Source organism: Gnatocerus cornutus, unplaced genomic scaffold (genome assembly GCF_029298725.1).
Source record: "Gnatocerus cornutus isolate USDA-ARS CGAHR unplaced genomic scaffold, icGnaCorn1.1 ctg00000023.1, whole genome shotgun sequence".
In the NCBI taxonomy this organism is placed as follows: Eukaryota; Metazoa; Arthropoda; class Insecta; order Coleoptera; family Tenebrionidae; genus Gnatocerus; species Gnatocerus cornutus.
Genome location: NW_028275375.1, coordinates 1,434,057 through 1,450,255, shown reverse-complemented (window position 1 = coordinate 1,450,255; position 16,199 = coordinate 1,434,057). Strand labels below are relative to the sequence as shown.

At 35.7% G+C, this 16,199-nt stretch overlaps 2 protein-coding genes across 2 annotated transcripts in view; one reads left to right on the top strand and one right to left on the bottom strand.

Annotated features, from left to right (window-relative positions):
• LOC148166284 (protein dachsous-like) overlaps nt 1–16,199 on the bottom strand; it is a 174,178-nt gene that overhangs the window by 35,229 nt on the left and 122,750 nt on the right. The gene's annotated exons all lie outside the window — the stretch shown is intronic.
• LOC148166285 (facilitated trehalose transporter Tret1-like) lies at nt 2,036–3,563 on the top strand. The gene is made up of 2 exons (XM_088048705.1): nt 2,036–2,146; nt 2,195–3,563. The coding sequence occupies exons 1-2, from the start codon at nt 2,095–2,097 to the stop codon at nt 3,538–3,540; spliced, it is 1,398 nt and encodes a 465-aa protein (XP_087904831.1). The 5' UTR covers nt 2,036–2,094; the 3' UTR covers nt 3,541–3,563.

Here is a 16,199-nt window from a genome sequence, read left to right as displayed (position 1 = left end):
TTGGGTTTTTTAATTGCCGAATGTTGGCCAGATCTCGAACGAAATTTATTGCCGCCGGTCGCGAAATAATGGCGACATTTTTCACGGCGTCCTTAATAGGTTGGTATCGACCATCAACAGCACCACTTAAGACTTAATATAGTTATATCAATATCAGTCCGATCGCGTCGACTTTTTTCCCAAATTATAAAAATGGCGAGCACCCTCTGCTGGTTCCGCCCGTGGGCGTTATGAATTGAGATGGTACCGATAGCGAAATCGATTCGACGACTCGAGTGCGTTCTTGGTAGGCCTAATCAAAACGTGACGTGGACGATAATTTATCGCGTATAATTTCTAATATGCGGAAATTTTGTAAAACAATGACGCAAAGTATTAAAAAAATACGTTTTGTTTCTATCTATTACCAAAACTTGTGTATTGCACTAATTTACCGGCCTTTATTAAATTTATATGCGAAGAACGAAATTTAAATAAATAATTTTGTCATCTTAAACTTGGGATTGATGGAGGAGAAGGATTTTTAATAGTACCTGTATGTAAATATACAGGGTGTTTTTGAAATGTCTGTACAAAAAAGTTCTGCGCTATTCCAGAAGGAGTATGAAGTAGTTTTTTTTATATGTAGCTGTTTTTGTATTTGTATTTGTGAAAAACGATGGACAATTTTTTTCGACATTGGATTTAACCGTGTTAAGGTTCGTATCTGTATTGCTTTCGGTACTTGGGCGATAGAGCCGCTTCAGAGCGAGATAATGTCCTTCTGCATCCTAATGAGAGTCTGTCCGTATTCAGCGCCTAATTAGGGCCTTCATGTGTCATGTCTGCGGGATCGACTTGTTTGTTTTACTTGGAAAAAGTCGATTAGATATTCAGAAAAAAAACCAAATAGTGAGAGTACGTTATTAATTTCAACAAGAAAAAAACCGACGAAGGAAGCTAATTATGGTATAATTGCGCATAACATACGCGATAAATCAATCCGAAGACCACCTCGACAAATGCCGTTTGCTCGAACCAGTAAACTTCGCAATTACAGTTTAAAAACTCAACTTGTAAGGCAGCGGACAAGAGAAAAAGACTCGTCTTTAAGTCTAACACTTGTAATGGTAATGTTCCACAAAGTGCACACTTGTCGGACAAGGATGGAGCTTCCCAACGCTACCATTATTGTTTTAATAACTAATCTACAGCGTTGCGCAATCGATACATTTATGGATGAGTTCCTCCCAGTGGTACGCCTGTCACGTCACGTCAAAACAAATCGCCATTTTCCGAAAAAACCACACCGGAAACGCCGATTTCGATCTCCACTCCACCAGTACTGGTACTAGTGTTTCGGAGAAAACTGCAGATTAAGTCATTTGAAGCGAATTCGCACAGCTGGTTTACACAATTACGAATGGAGCTTGATGGAAGACAACATGTCCGTGCAGGTTTTTATGGCACATAACAATTACAGAAGAGAATACTTTGAAATGCGATCGTGAACGAGAGTTATAGAACTACCAAGACGAAGCCGTCTAAAGTCCAAAGCCACACGACTTCAGAATTTCTTAAAACCCGACAAAAAACAAGTTATTTATGAACCGTCCTAAAAGACGTGACGCAGGACGATTTTTTAAGTCGCTTTCAATGGTATTGGATTGCGGTAATTTGCCGGGAGGCGCATTGTTCCACCTCAAAATTCATCTAATTATAGAACGGCAAATATTTGAACGAGATTACGAAAGAAAATTTTCCATTTTCGCTCAAATCCCTTTGTTTTGGTACCGGCGTCTCCAGTGACCTAGAGACCGGCAAACATGGCAAGCACCGTAGCGACCATAATAACCCCTTTGGAGGAAGTAGCGTTGTAACGACACGACTCTTTGACCCCGAAGGCCTCAAATCCACCCATTAACAATATTTTTCGTTTTGGTGTTTGCACAGGCTTTGTTTATTTGCCGATTTAATCCTGTTGACTTGGGGGTTAATTTCGCAAACACACGTCAATTTGTGGAAGGATTACTATATTTGACCACTTAATCTCTGTTTGCTTTGCGTTCCTTTTTAACACCTCCAGGAAACCGAGCCGGCAAAACGCACCTCGCCATGCAGACCGTTCACACCCGCCGCCTCTTTCAGTACTTGGCCGCCTTCTCCGGTACGTCTTTTACCCCCAGCTCCAAACCCAACTAATGCTCCAATCTAGGCACTTTTTCCATCATCACCTCTGGCATCAACCTAGGATGGACCTCACCGTACTTGCCGAAGCTGGAGAGCGCCAACTCCTCAATCCCCACCAGCAGCGATGAAGGCTCCTGGTGCGCTGTGATGCCCTTATTGGGCGCCCCTATGGGCGCTCTGCTAGCAGCCCTCTTGTGCGATGTGATCGGCCGCAAGAGCACAACCCTCCTCATGACTCCCATCATCTTCTCGTCTTTTATCTGCATCGGATTCGCCGATTCGATTTGGGTCATTTCGGCCATCCGGTTCGTGATTGGAGCCACGGAAGGAGCGCTCTACACCGCGTTGCCGATGTACATTGGTGAGATTTCCGACCCGGAGATTCGGGGGTTTTTGACGTCGATGCCGACAATCGCTGGGATTGTCGGGACGCTCTTCATCAACGTGGTGGGGCAGAAGTACTCGATTTTCACGTCGTCGATGATCTGTGCGGTGATTCCTTTGATACATTTCGTTACTTTCGTTGCGATGCCCGAGTCTCCTTACTTTTACATCAAGAAGCACAGAGTGGAGGACGCTAAGAAGAGTTTGATTGTTCTGCGAGGGACTGGAGATGTTCAAGACGAACTCGACACTTTGTGTAAGGCGGTAACGCGACAAGAACAAAGCAAGAAAGCCAAAGTAACGGATTTGTTTACTGTACGAAGTAACAGACGAGCCTGCATGATCTACGTTATTATTTGCATGACCAACAAGTTCAGTGGGAAAAATCCGTGTCTTTTCTACACCACCACCATCTTCGAAGAGGCTGGTACTCGTATTAGTTCTGATCTTTCGGTGATAATCTACTGCTCCGTGGAGTTGGTGGCGACTCTAGTGGCCGTCTTCGTGGTGGACAGGTTTGGAAAGCGACTTCTCCTCATTCTCTCCACGATTGGTTGTAGCATCTCCGTCTTCTTCTTGGCGACGTACTTCTTCATCAAAGACTGGTTCCCTGATCTTGCGGAGACCTTCGACTGGTTACCTATAACCTCTTTGGTGGCGTACAACGTCTTGTTTAGTGTGGGACTCGCTTTCGCGGCGGTTTCAGTTTTGAGCGAGCTTTTCCCGACGAGTGTTAAAGCGGTGGCTTTGGGGACGGCGGACAGTTTTTCAGTGAGCATGGGGGCGATAGCGTCGAAGGTATTCCAGATTACAAAAGACGAGTTCGGGATGTACGTGCCGTTTTGGTTCTTCGCCGCTTGTACAGCGTTTGGATTGGTTTTTATTGTCAAGTTCGTGCCTGAGACGAAAGGCAAGACGCTGGAAGAGATTCAACAGTTGTTGATAGGTGATGGCGATTGCAAAAAGAAGAGCGAGGTTAATGTTTGATTGATTCGATTAACAGCCACCACAGAAGAGACGCTTGAGATGTTTGCGGTTTGCAGATAACGTTGCAGAAGCCTTATGAAAATGAGTTTCCGCATTGTGATATTTTTATTTATTTTACTTGTCAATTAAATTTGTTTATATTGTGGCGCTTTGCCTAATTTCCTTCTGTCAACGACCTGCTCCACTAATAAAGTCGTGAAGGCCACAAAGGGGATCGTTTCCTCCGATTTTTTGGGTCGCGAGGTGTCGTTTTGATCGATCGTGAACCCAAAGGGAGCGGTCACATCTCAATTCCTTTCAGCTTGTTTACCTATCGCCGTCCGACACACGATGCCGCAGTCTAAGTGCCCTAACTTGTTTAGATAAGGGGCAACGTCGAGGAATTTCGGTCTTCTCTTCATCCCGGATCGCGCCACACCCGCCAACAGAACAATCAATTATGCGCCGAAGAAAAATCAACGGTTCTGTACAGTCATCCTCTTCAATCTGTGAACAATGTTAGAGCTTGCTAATAGAAAGCGCTTATCGCGATATTGCCATCGCCTCCATGGAGGCGAAGCTGGAGGGCCACCTGGAGCGAGGTTACGTGTCGAAGGGAGTGAGCCTCTTCTTTCCTTCCGGCTAGACAGCAGCCACGCTTTTTCCCTTTAACCGCGCCAATTATGAATGAACACTTTGGATGGCCGTTACGAACAGCAAGAAGCCATTACTGCGATGGGATTTTAATACCGTAATTTATTGTTAATGTGGATTCGCATGCGACGGGATAATATCCGTCCGCGACGCCGAAATAACCGATAAATCTCATCGACGTCGCGGCATTACAACAATGATGTGTGATTGTTGCCTTCATCAGCGATGATAATGAAGTGATGCCACGTTAAAAATGACAAAGAGCGGCCTATACATTTTCATAATAGGTTTATTACAAGTTCTATTAAGAGTATTGACATGAAAAGCATTTCCACTCTTGTAAATACGCAATAAAAAGAACTAAACCTGATCAGTCAATTAATCCGTTAATGAGCCCATGATGTGGAGTTTCTCGATCGAGATTTTTTCCGGATTTTATTTGTCCGTCTCGATGATTTTCCGGGAGTTGATCGGGAGATTTCAACGACAAGCCAAGCGAGCGGCTGATAAAGTCGGAATTCCTGTGAAGAAGTTGAGTCGTGTCTCGGAATCGAACACTTCGTGACAACGGCGTGAAGAGATAGTCGTCGGAGATACGAGCGAAACACTTTCGTCTGACGACACCCGAAAGGAACCCTCCGGACGAATATGACTTACCAGAGCGATCCGGTGTTAAGTCGTCGCTACTTACGATAATTGGATGGGGCTTTCGGGCGGATTTACGAGAGGCCAGGTGGTGGCGCGACACAATGGTTTTAATTAATTTCGCTAATTGCGGTTAGCTTGATGAACGGATTTATGAAATTTGGTTCTGTAGAGACGTCACAACAAGGCGGCGACATAAAGAGGAGCACAAACCAAAATAAAAATCATTTACGAAAATTGATCGGGTCCGGACGCGACAGTCGGGCTCAGCAGACATGTTGGCCTGTCTTCGGGTAATGGATGACGTCCAAAACTGTCATCCTCATTATCAGGGAATTATTTTCGATCGATCATCCTTTACCGAGACCGAAGCCCTTTTCATGATGCACGTGTGGATAATTTGAAATTTGAAAAATTCGCCACTGTTGCGGGATTATGGTAATTCGAGCATTCCGAGACACCAGATAAAGAAACTCGGAGATTATTAAAATAGTTTCATTCCGATAATCTCCTTATGTAGATTAAAATATCCAGTTCTATTAATACGATGGGGGGAAAATTTACATAATACAATTTGCTCTAAAATTAAACTGAAATAAATTTTTGAAGTTTAGCGCCTTTAAGAAACAGATCTAAAGCAATAACTCCTCCAAATTTTGAATTAAATCTTGTCGAGTTATCAAATTTTATAGAAACTTTAAAAATTTTAATGAAAATCAAAATTCTAGTGATCTAAAATTTTGAAATTTAGCACACTTAAGAAACAGATCTGAAGCAATAAGTCCTCGAAATTTCATTAATTTTGAATTTAAACTTACCGAGGAACTAAATTTTATACGACCTTTAAGGAAAATTTGATTTGAGTGAAAATCAAAATTTCAAAAAATTCTAGTGATCCAAAATTTGAAAATTTAACACATTTAAGAAACAGAACTAAAGCAATAATCCCTCCAAACTTTATTGTTTTTTACTTAAAACTTTCCAAGTTACGAAATTTTATTGGACCCTAGGATTTTTTTTTATTTATTATGTGAAAATCAAAACTTGTCAAAAAATTTTTGCTCTAAAATTTTGAAATTCAGCCCACTTAAGAAACAGATCTGAAGCAATAAGTCCTCGAAATTTCATTAATTTTGAATTTAAACTTACCGAGGAACTAAATTTTATAGGACCTTTAAGGAAAATTTGATTTGAGTGAAAATCAAAATTTCAAAAAATTCTAGTGATCCAAAATTTGAAAATTTAACACATTTAAGAAACAGAACTAAAGCAATAATCCCTCCAAACTTTATTGTTTTTTACTTAAAACTTTCCAAGTTACGAAATTTTATTGGACCCCAGGATTTTTTTTTATTTATTATGTGAAAATCAAAATTTCTCAAAAAATTTTTGCTCTAAAATTTTGAAATTTAGCACACTTAAGAAACAGATCTGAAGCAATAAGTCCTCGAAATTTCATTAATTTTGAATTTAAACTTACCGAGGAACTAAATTTTATACGACCTTTAAGGAAAATTTGATTTGAGTGAAAATCAAAATTTCAAAAAATTCTAGTGATCCAAAATTTGAAAATTTAACACATTTAAGAAACAGAACTAAAGCAATAATCCCTCCAAACTTTATTGTTTTTTACTTAAAACTTTCCAAGTTACGAAATTTTATTGGACCCTAGGATTTTTTTTTATTTATTATGTGAAAATCAAAACTTGTCAAAAAATTTTTGCTCTAAAATTTTGAAATTCAGCCCACTTAAGAAACAGATCTGAAGCAATAAGTCCTCGAAATTTCATTAATTTTGAATTTAAACTTACCGAGGAACTAAATTTTATAGGACCTTTAAGGAAAATTTGATTTGAGTGAAAATCAAAATTTCAAAAAATTCTAGTGATCCAAAATTTGAAAATTTAACACATTTAAGAAACAGAACTAAAGCAATAATCCCTCCAAACTTTATTGTTTTTTACTTAAAACTTTCCAAGTTACGAAATTTTATTGGACCCCAGGATTTTTTTTTATTTATTATGTGAAAATCAAAATTTCTCAAAAAATTTTTGCTCTAAAATTTTGAAATTTAGCACACTTAAGAAACAGATCTGAAGCAATAAGTCCTCGAAATTTCATTAATTTTGAATTTAAACTTACCGAGGAACTAAATTTTATACGACCTTTAAGGAAAATTTGATTTGAGTGAAAATCTAAATTTCAAAAAATTCTAGTGATTCAAAATTTGAAAATTTAACACATTTAAGAAACAGAACTAAAGCAATAATCCCTCCAAACTTTATTGTTTTTTACTTAAAACTTTCCAAGTTACGAAATTTTATTGGACCCTAGGATTTTTTTTTATTTATTATGTGAAAATCAAAATTTTTCAAAGAATTTTTTCTTTAAAATTTTGAAATTTAGCATACTTAAGAAACAGATCTTAAGCAATAAGTCTTCCAAATTTCATTAATTTTGAATTAAAACTTACTGAGTTAATAAATTTTATAGGACCTTTAAGAAAAATTTGATTTGAGAGAAAATCAAAATTTCTAAAAAAAATTTGTGTTCTACATTTTTAAAATTTGACACACTTAAGAAACTGGTCTAATGCAATCATCTCATTATTTTTGACTTAAAATTTCCCAAGTAACGGAATTTTATAGGACCCCAGTATTGTTTTATTTCAGAGAAAATCAAAATTTCTAAAAAAATTTTATTTCAAAATTTTGAAATTTAACACACTTAAGAAATAGGACTAAAGCAATAATCCCTTCAAGTTTCATTGTTTTTTACTTAAAACCTTCCAAGTAACAAAATTTTATTGGACCCCAAGATTTTTTTTTATTTTTTAAACGAAAATCAAAATTTTTCAAAAAATTTTTGCTCTAAAATTTTTAAATTTAATACACTGAAGAACCAGGTCTAAAACAACAATCCTTCCAAGTCTCATTGTTGTTCAGTTAAAACTTCCCAAGGTACGGAATTTTACAAGACCCCAAATTTTTTTTTAAGTAAAAATCAAAATTAAAAAAATGCTCAAAAATTTTGAAATTTAACTCATTAGACAAACAGGTCTAAAGTAATAATTTCTCCAAATTTTATTGTTTTTGACTGATAACTTCCTAGGTTACGGAATTTTATAGGACGCCAGGATTTTTTTTAGTTTCAATGAAAACCAAAATTTCTCAAAAAGAGGCACTCCAGAACCGATGTTGTTCAGAGCCATGGGGGAAATTTCCATAATACAATCGACGCCGACCGAAAAATCCCACGAATTGTCGGAGAGTCACGTTTTCGCGGCGTTTCCTGCTTCTTCGGATTCCTGCTGCTCCTCCCGCTCCACTTTTTTAATTGGATTTGAAGAAATCGCCGAAATTAAATCGGTAATACCGTAATAGAGTCTATTTTCAGCGAGCTATTATTAAGGAGCCGTAATCGCCACGAAATTTTAACGAGTGTCCCGCTGATACTATCTTTTGATTAAGGTTTAAATTAACAAAACAAAAACCGTATTTGATTAATTGATGTATAAATATTACGAAACGGTGCCCCCATCACGTTCGCACTAAATCACGCGAGAAAAAAAAATCCGTAATAACAATAATCATAACGAAATGGGGCTTTTAATTAATGCAGCGGCTCTCATTGACAGCTCGAATTTCTGGTTGATCCGACGATTCCACAATGCCTGTCAAAATACGCCACTTGCCGCTAATTGATCTGGAAATGTGTTATGACAAGCCCCGGCGATGCGCCGCATTTTTCTTATTTTTTTTCACCAGTCAGATGTGACATGTTAATTCCGACCGGAGCGCGACTAGGTGTGAATTCTTCGTCGCATCGGATTTTTTCCCAACTTGATATCGCTATCGACGGTTTTGAAATAAACAAGTTTGCCGCTGGTGCGTAGGTGGCCGGACAATGCCTTGGTATTCCATCGATGGCGCAGAGCGAATCCACCCTTAGAGCTCCTGTGGGAACCGTAGATCTTCATTTGAAGCCGAGAGTCGACGTGTAGGTTCAAAAGCACCACGACACGTCCAATACATATCTTTATGTTAAATATCCGAGTTCGATCTGGCACGAAGTCGGCGTAAAAACAAGCCGATTTGAAATGCAAAGTGGAAACGGTGCAACGGTCTTTGCGCAAAATCGTAAACATGCACCGCAATCTCGCTCGTTGTTGCTACTGTTCGCTTCTTATCTTAACAATCGCGCATTCTTACACTCTATCAGTTCCAACTGATGAAACGGAAAAATTCTGTGTAGGAATGGACCGAAAATCGACGAGGTTACGAGTACCTCCTCCTCTAACAGTACTTTTTCTTAGGCGAAGAGCCCCGTATATAATTGATAAAAATCGGTTCCGTTGATAAAAATTCAAATCACAGCTCTGGGACGGAATGATGATTTCGTTTCGATATGTGATTCTGAGCTCGAGATGGCCGGGAACGCAAATAACCGTAATTAGAAATGCACATTCCGCTGGAGCTCACATCAGATCACAAAGTAATTATTTCCTTTGCTGCGTATTATTGGGAACTGGATTCGCCTTAATTGCAAATTAAATGGACAAGAAATTTTTTTGGGCACTTTCAGGACCGTGTGGCACTAGACATAAATTCAAGGTGAAACGCATCACAAGTTATTAAAATTTCTTGCTCTAAAAGTTTGAAATTTTACACACTTAAGAAACAGATCTAAAGCAATAAGCCCTCGAAATTTTATTGATTTTGACTTACAACTTCTCAAGTTACGGAATTTTATAGGACACCATGGCTTTTTTTAAAAAAATTTTTGCTCTAAAATTTTCAAATTTACCTGACTTAAGAAACTGATCTGCAGTAGTAACTCCTCCAAATTTCATTGTTTTTGACTTACAACTTCCCAAGAATTTTAAAGGACTTCAGGATTTTTTTTTATTTATTAAGTGAAAATCAAAATTTCTCAAAAAATTTTTGCTCTAAAATTTTGAAATTTAGCGCCCTTAAGAAATAGATGTAAAGCAATAACTTCCAAATTTCAATAATTTTGAAATAAAACGTACCGAATTACCAAATTTTATAGCACCTTTAAGGAAAATTTGATTTGAGTGATAACCAAAATTTCTAAAATTTCTATTCTGAAATTTTGAAATTTAACACTTTAAGACTTCCAAATTTCATTGTTTTTGACTTAAACCTTCTCAAGTTACGGAATTTTATAGAACACCATGGATGTATTTTTACGTGAAAATCAATATTTTTATAAAAATTTTTGCTCTAAAATTTTGAAATTCAGCAGACTTAAGAAACTGATCTGCAGTAGTAACTCCTCCAAATTTCATTGTTTTTGACTTACAACTTCCCAAGTTAGGGAATTTTAAAGGACTTCAGGATTTTTTTTTTATTAATTAAGTGAAAATCAAAATTTCTCAAAAAATGTTTGCTCTAAAATTTTGAAATTTAGCGCCCTTAAGAAATGGATCTAAAGCAATAACTTCCAAATTTCAATAATTTTGAAATAAAACGTACCGAATTACCAAATTTTATAGCACCATTAAGGAAAATTTGATTTGAGTGATAACCAAAATTTCTAAAATTTCTATTCTGAAATTTTGAAATTTAACACTTTAAGACTTCCAAATTTCATTGTTTTTGACTTAAACCTTCTCAAGTTACGGAATTTTATAGAACACCATGGATGTATTTTTAAGTGAAAATCAATATTTTTATAAAAATTTTTGCTCTAAAATTTTGAAATTTAGCAGACTTAAGAAACGGGTCTGAAGTAGTAACTCCTCCAAATTTCATTCTTTTTGAGTTAAGACTTCCCAAGTTAGGGAGTTTTAAAGGATTTTTTTGTATTAAGTGAAAATCAAAATTTCGCAAAAAAATTTTGCTCTAAAATTTTGAAATTTAGCGCCGTTAAGAAACAGATCTAAAGCAATATCATTTCCAAATTTCAATAATTTTGAATTAAAACTTACCGAATTACCTTTAAGGAAAATTTAATTTGAGTAAATACCAAAATTTCTAAAAATTCTATTCTAAAATTTTGAAATTTATTACATTTAGAAAACAGGTCTAAAGCAATAAGCCCTCCAAATTTTATTATTTCGAACTTCAAATTTCCCAAAATACGGAATTTTATAAGACCCCAATTTTTTTTTAAGTGAAAAAATTCCTAAAAAAATGTTTGCTCAAAAATTTTGAAATTTAGCAGACTTAAAAAATTGATCTAAAAGTACAACTCCTCCAAATTTCATTCTTTTGTGAAATAAAACTGCCCAAGTTGCAAACTGTGGAAATTTTTGGTTTGAATGAAAATATTTATTTTTAATTTTTTTTCGTGCTTTAAAATTTTGAAATTTAGCACAGTTAAGGCACAGGAGTAAAGCAGCAATCCCCCCAAATTTCATTAATTTTGAATTAAAACTTACCGAGTTACGTAATTTTATAGAACCCTTAAGAAAAATCTGATTTGAGTGAAAATTTCTAAAAAAATTTTTGTTCTAAATTTTTGGAATATAACACATTTAAGAAACAGGTCTAAAACAACAATCTCTCAAAATTTCATTGTTTTTAACTTAAAACTTTCCAAGTTACAAAATTTTATTTGACCCCAGGATTTTTTATTGTTTTTTAAGTAAAAATCAAATTTTCTTGAAAAATGGTTGCTCTAAAATTTTAAAATTTAGCACACTTAAGAGACGGATCTAAAGCAATGACTCCTTAAAATTTCATTAATTTTGAATTAAAACTTACTGAGTTACGCAATTTTATAGGACCTTTAAGAAAAATTTCATTTGAGTGAAAATCAAAATTTTTAAAAAAAATTCTGTTCTAAATTTTTAAAATTTAACAGACTTAAGAAACTGATCTAATGCAATATGCTGTCCAAATTTCATTATTTTTGTCTTCAAATTTGCCAAGTTATGGAATTTTGCATGTTTTTTTTAAGAAAAAATCAAAATTTTAAAAATAGAATTTTGAAATTTAATTTACTAAACAAACAGGTTTAACGTAAAATTCCTCCAAATTTCATTCTTTTTGACTGAAAACTTCCCAAGGTACTGAATTTTATAGGACCCCAAGAATTTTTTTATTTCAGTAAAAAGCGAAATTAAAAAAAATTCGCCTTAATTGCAAATTAAATGCCAAAAAAATGATTTTGGGTGCGCCACAAGAGGCACTTCCAGGACCGATGTTGTTCACAGCCATAAATTCGAAATCAAGGTGAAACTCATCGAAAGTGATTAAACAAACACGGCAATAGCCAATAAAAGTAAACAATTTCATATTGTTGGCGCAATAACTTTTCCTCTTGCAAATTAAATTAGCTCATTTGAGGCCACGGATACCATTAAAATCTAGTTAAAGTCGGTTAAAACTATTAAAATTCTCATCAATTTAAAATGACTTAGCAGAAGCACGGATTTGCCAAGTTTTTGCGTCATTGATAAAGACGATCTTTACAGCCTAATCAGACAAACGGGTGTTATTATGTGGCACGAGTTTGTCTGGGCGCAAGTTTTCCGAAAAAACGTCCAATTTTCGTTGCATGTTGGCTTCTATTCTGCATAATTATCCGAAAATGGGTCCATTTGCATTATTGAATATTCTCGTAGGACAACGAACTTACAAAATGGAGTAACGCCCTTGATATTTTTGACAATTCCGCCATAAAAAAAAAAGTTTACGCGGCGAGTCGAAATTTATGGCCACGAATATTTCTGTTGTGACTAATATTGGAAAAGCTCCGATATGATACGTCTTAATTAATCAATTTAAATTCATTAGTGTATTAGATATCGTTTGAATACGATTTAAAATTTAATTTCCATTTATAATTATGGCGTAATTAAATTACGGTTTGGAAATTCGAACGCACCCTCCTCTGTGGGACTTTTCCGTTTCCGTCGTAGAGATAAATACGACGGCATAAATCCGGGCATTGTGGAATGCGCCAAAGTGACAGAAAGAAATGTCCGCTATTAACGCATGCGCATTAATGCCGGCAGCGTTTATTTAATTTGCGGAGATTACTGACGCTTTAAACCGGTGATAAATGTTAGATATTTGTTGGTTTTTGTTAAACGCTTCCGAGCTTTATTGCGGACGATTTGTTATGAAATTAAATAGTTGTGAACACCGGTAGTTGCGGTATTAACATAATGCCAGATTGTATGGTAATGAAGCCATTACAATACGGGCTCTCCCGGCGGGTTTTTGGGAACGCCACTCCAGATCGAAACCCATTAAATTTTTTCATAACAACGAGCAAAACGAGCAGAGGATAACGGACGCGAAATGGGCTGAAATAAACTGGAATTACGGCTGAAAAACACTGCCGTTAATCACGCTGGGATCTACAATCAACATACTTACCTTATTTCTTGATTAATTAATTTCTGATATGTATAATTACGTGTGGGAAAAACGTCCAACTCGGAAGCGGATTTTTGCCACTCGTGTGACAATATTTCGTTGCAGAAGATGACCTTGCACTCGGAACCGGTTGCCAGTAAAAACATTATAGAGAGTATTATTATTATTGTTATTACTTTACCATTATAATTCAAAACTTGCTTTGAGAAACATAAGTGTCCACTTTGGTTAACATGAGATGTTTCTGCAGTAACGTTGCACACGATTGCTGATAATAAATAGCGGAACGGTTCTAATGGCTCTTCAGGTGCGAAAGCTGCATATATTACGTTTTGTGGCTTATGACTTTGATTTCTCATCATTTCGAGCCGGTTCGACGCTAATTTCATTGGAATTTTACTCGCCAACAGTACCGTGATGAATTTTGGAGAATTGCGCAAAAAGCGTGCCGGATCTGTTCGGAGAACTTTACATTGTTTTTCTTAAATAATACGGAGGTGTGAAAAGTCGTTTCTCAAGTAGATTTGCCCCCTGATTCTAATGCTCCATCTGAGCAGATCTCAGACTCTTAAAACGAAATATTGTAATTTTGGTCTCGTTCCATAATTTTCAAATTTGGTACTTCCAATTAGCAAGTCAAAAGTAGTAACCTCGCTAAATTTCGATGCTCTACGGTTAAAATTACCAAAACTACAGATTTTTAACAAAATAACTAAGAAATTTTTGGTTCGCTCGTAAAACGAAAAATTCTAATTTTAACCCCGTTTGTTTTATTGGCACTTTTAATTAGCAAGTCAAAAGTAGTAACCTACCAAAATTTCGTTGCTCTACTGTTAAAATTAGCAGAATTGCAGATTTTAATAAAAAAAGTAACAAATTTTTGGCCAACTCTTAAAACGAAAAATTGTAATTTCGGTCTCGTTTGTTCTATAATTTTGAAATTTGGCACTCTTAATTAGCAAGCCTAAAATAGTAACTTCCCTAAATTTTGTTGCTGTACGATTCAAATTACCAAAATTACAGATTTTAACAAAAAAAATTAAGTCATTTTTGGGTCGCTCTTAAAACGAAAAAGTCTAATTTTAACTCTGTTTGTTTTATAATTTTGAAATTTGGCACTTTTAATTAGCAAGTCAAAAGTAGTAACCTACCAAAATTTCGTTGCTCTACTGTTAAAATTAGCAGAATTGAAGATTTTAATAAAAAAGTAACAAATCTTTGGTCAACTCTTAAAACGAAAAATTGTAATTTTGGTCTCGTTTGTTCTATAATTTTGAAATTTGGCACTCTTAATTAAAAAGTCAAAACATGTAATTTCGCCAAATTTCGTTGCTTGACTGTTAAAATTGTCAGAATTAGGGATTTTAACAAAAAAAGTAAGACATTTTTGGTTTGCTCTAAAATGACAAATTCTAATTTTAGCCAAGTTTGTACCATAATTTTGAAATTTGGCACTCTTAATTAGCAAGCCTAAAATAGTAATCCCCCTTAATTTTGTTGCTATACGATTCAAATTACCAAAATTACAGATTTCAACAAAAAAAAATTAAGTAATTTTTGGGTCGCTATTAAAACGAAAAAGTCTAATTTTAACCCCGTTTGTTTTATAATTTTGAAATTTGGCACTTTTAATTAGCAAGTCAAAAGTAGTAACCTACCAAAATTTGGTTGCTCTACTGTTAAAATTAGCAGAATTGCAGATTTTAATAAAAAAACTAACAAATTTTTGGTCAACACGTAAAACGAAAAACTCTAATTTTGGTCTCGTTTGTTCTACAATTTTGAAATTTGGCACACTTAATAACTAAGTTAAAAGAAAAAACCTTCTCAAATTTCGTTACTCTACGGTTAAAATTGCCAGAATTACGAATTTTAACAAGAAAAGTAAGAAATTTTTTGTTCTCTCTTAAGACGAAAAAATGTCATTTTGGTCTAGTTTGTCCTATAATTTTGAAATTTGGCACTCTTAATTAGCAGGTCGAAAATAGTAACCTGCCGGTTACAATTATCAGAATTACAGATTTAAAAAAAATATATATAGGAATGCCATCGCTAGGTCTTGCTTCCATTTCGGCGAGCGAAGCGAGCTGCGACTTCTCGCTTTTCCGTCCGAAAATTCCGCGTCGTGCTCCATTTTATTATCTCTCCTGACAGTCTAATAACTATAATCTCCACAGTTCTTTTCACACGTCGTCTGTCATGCCGTAACAGTACACACACTCGTACACAGAGATTAATGGACATCCCCGCTTATTATTCCGTACTTACAGTCTGAGGTCAAATAAATACGCTGGCCATATAATTATTAATTGCTCTATTAAATTCAATTACCGGCGGACCGCCCGCTGTTACCACCGGACGAAAAACCCAAAAACTGTCAACCGTAATTCTTCCAGAACCAGATATATAAATTTAAGAAATTCCGGTTGTATTTTCGTGGGTTCCGGAGTTTGTCGCTCTTGTGCTGGAAGTAATAATTTCCGCAGCTTCGTTACAATTATCAAGATTATGAAAAGCGCGCACACATTTAGCATTCTCGCTTGTGTGTACACAAGCAAAAACGAACCAGCAGAAGCCTGCTCAAACACATAAATACTGTCGCGAGAATAATAAAATAAATAAACGCGAGCAAGCACCAGTACATGCGACGATTCGATAAATTAAAAACAAAGAAAATTAATAACGCATTACATTACAACCAGAGGCGTGCTCGCATTTTCGAGGCCCAGGGACGCTCCTAATTGATTTCGCCAAAATCAAGCTAATTAGCGGAGAATCTTAAATGTCAGTTGCGTCATTTGTTTATTAATTACGCCTTAATCGTTGTAAATTAAACGTTACACGGAGGTGCAAGGAAAAATTATATTTTAATTGGCGACTATGTGACGATTATATAATTGAAGTCGTAGATCAAAACTCTAATTAATAGGTTGTGTTATTAAATTGTTTTATGTTAAGGCCGAGGTGATTTATTGGGGACATTTGCCGTTTTTCGAACGCCCCGGGACTTGGCTCATGTCGTTTTGA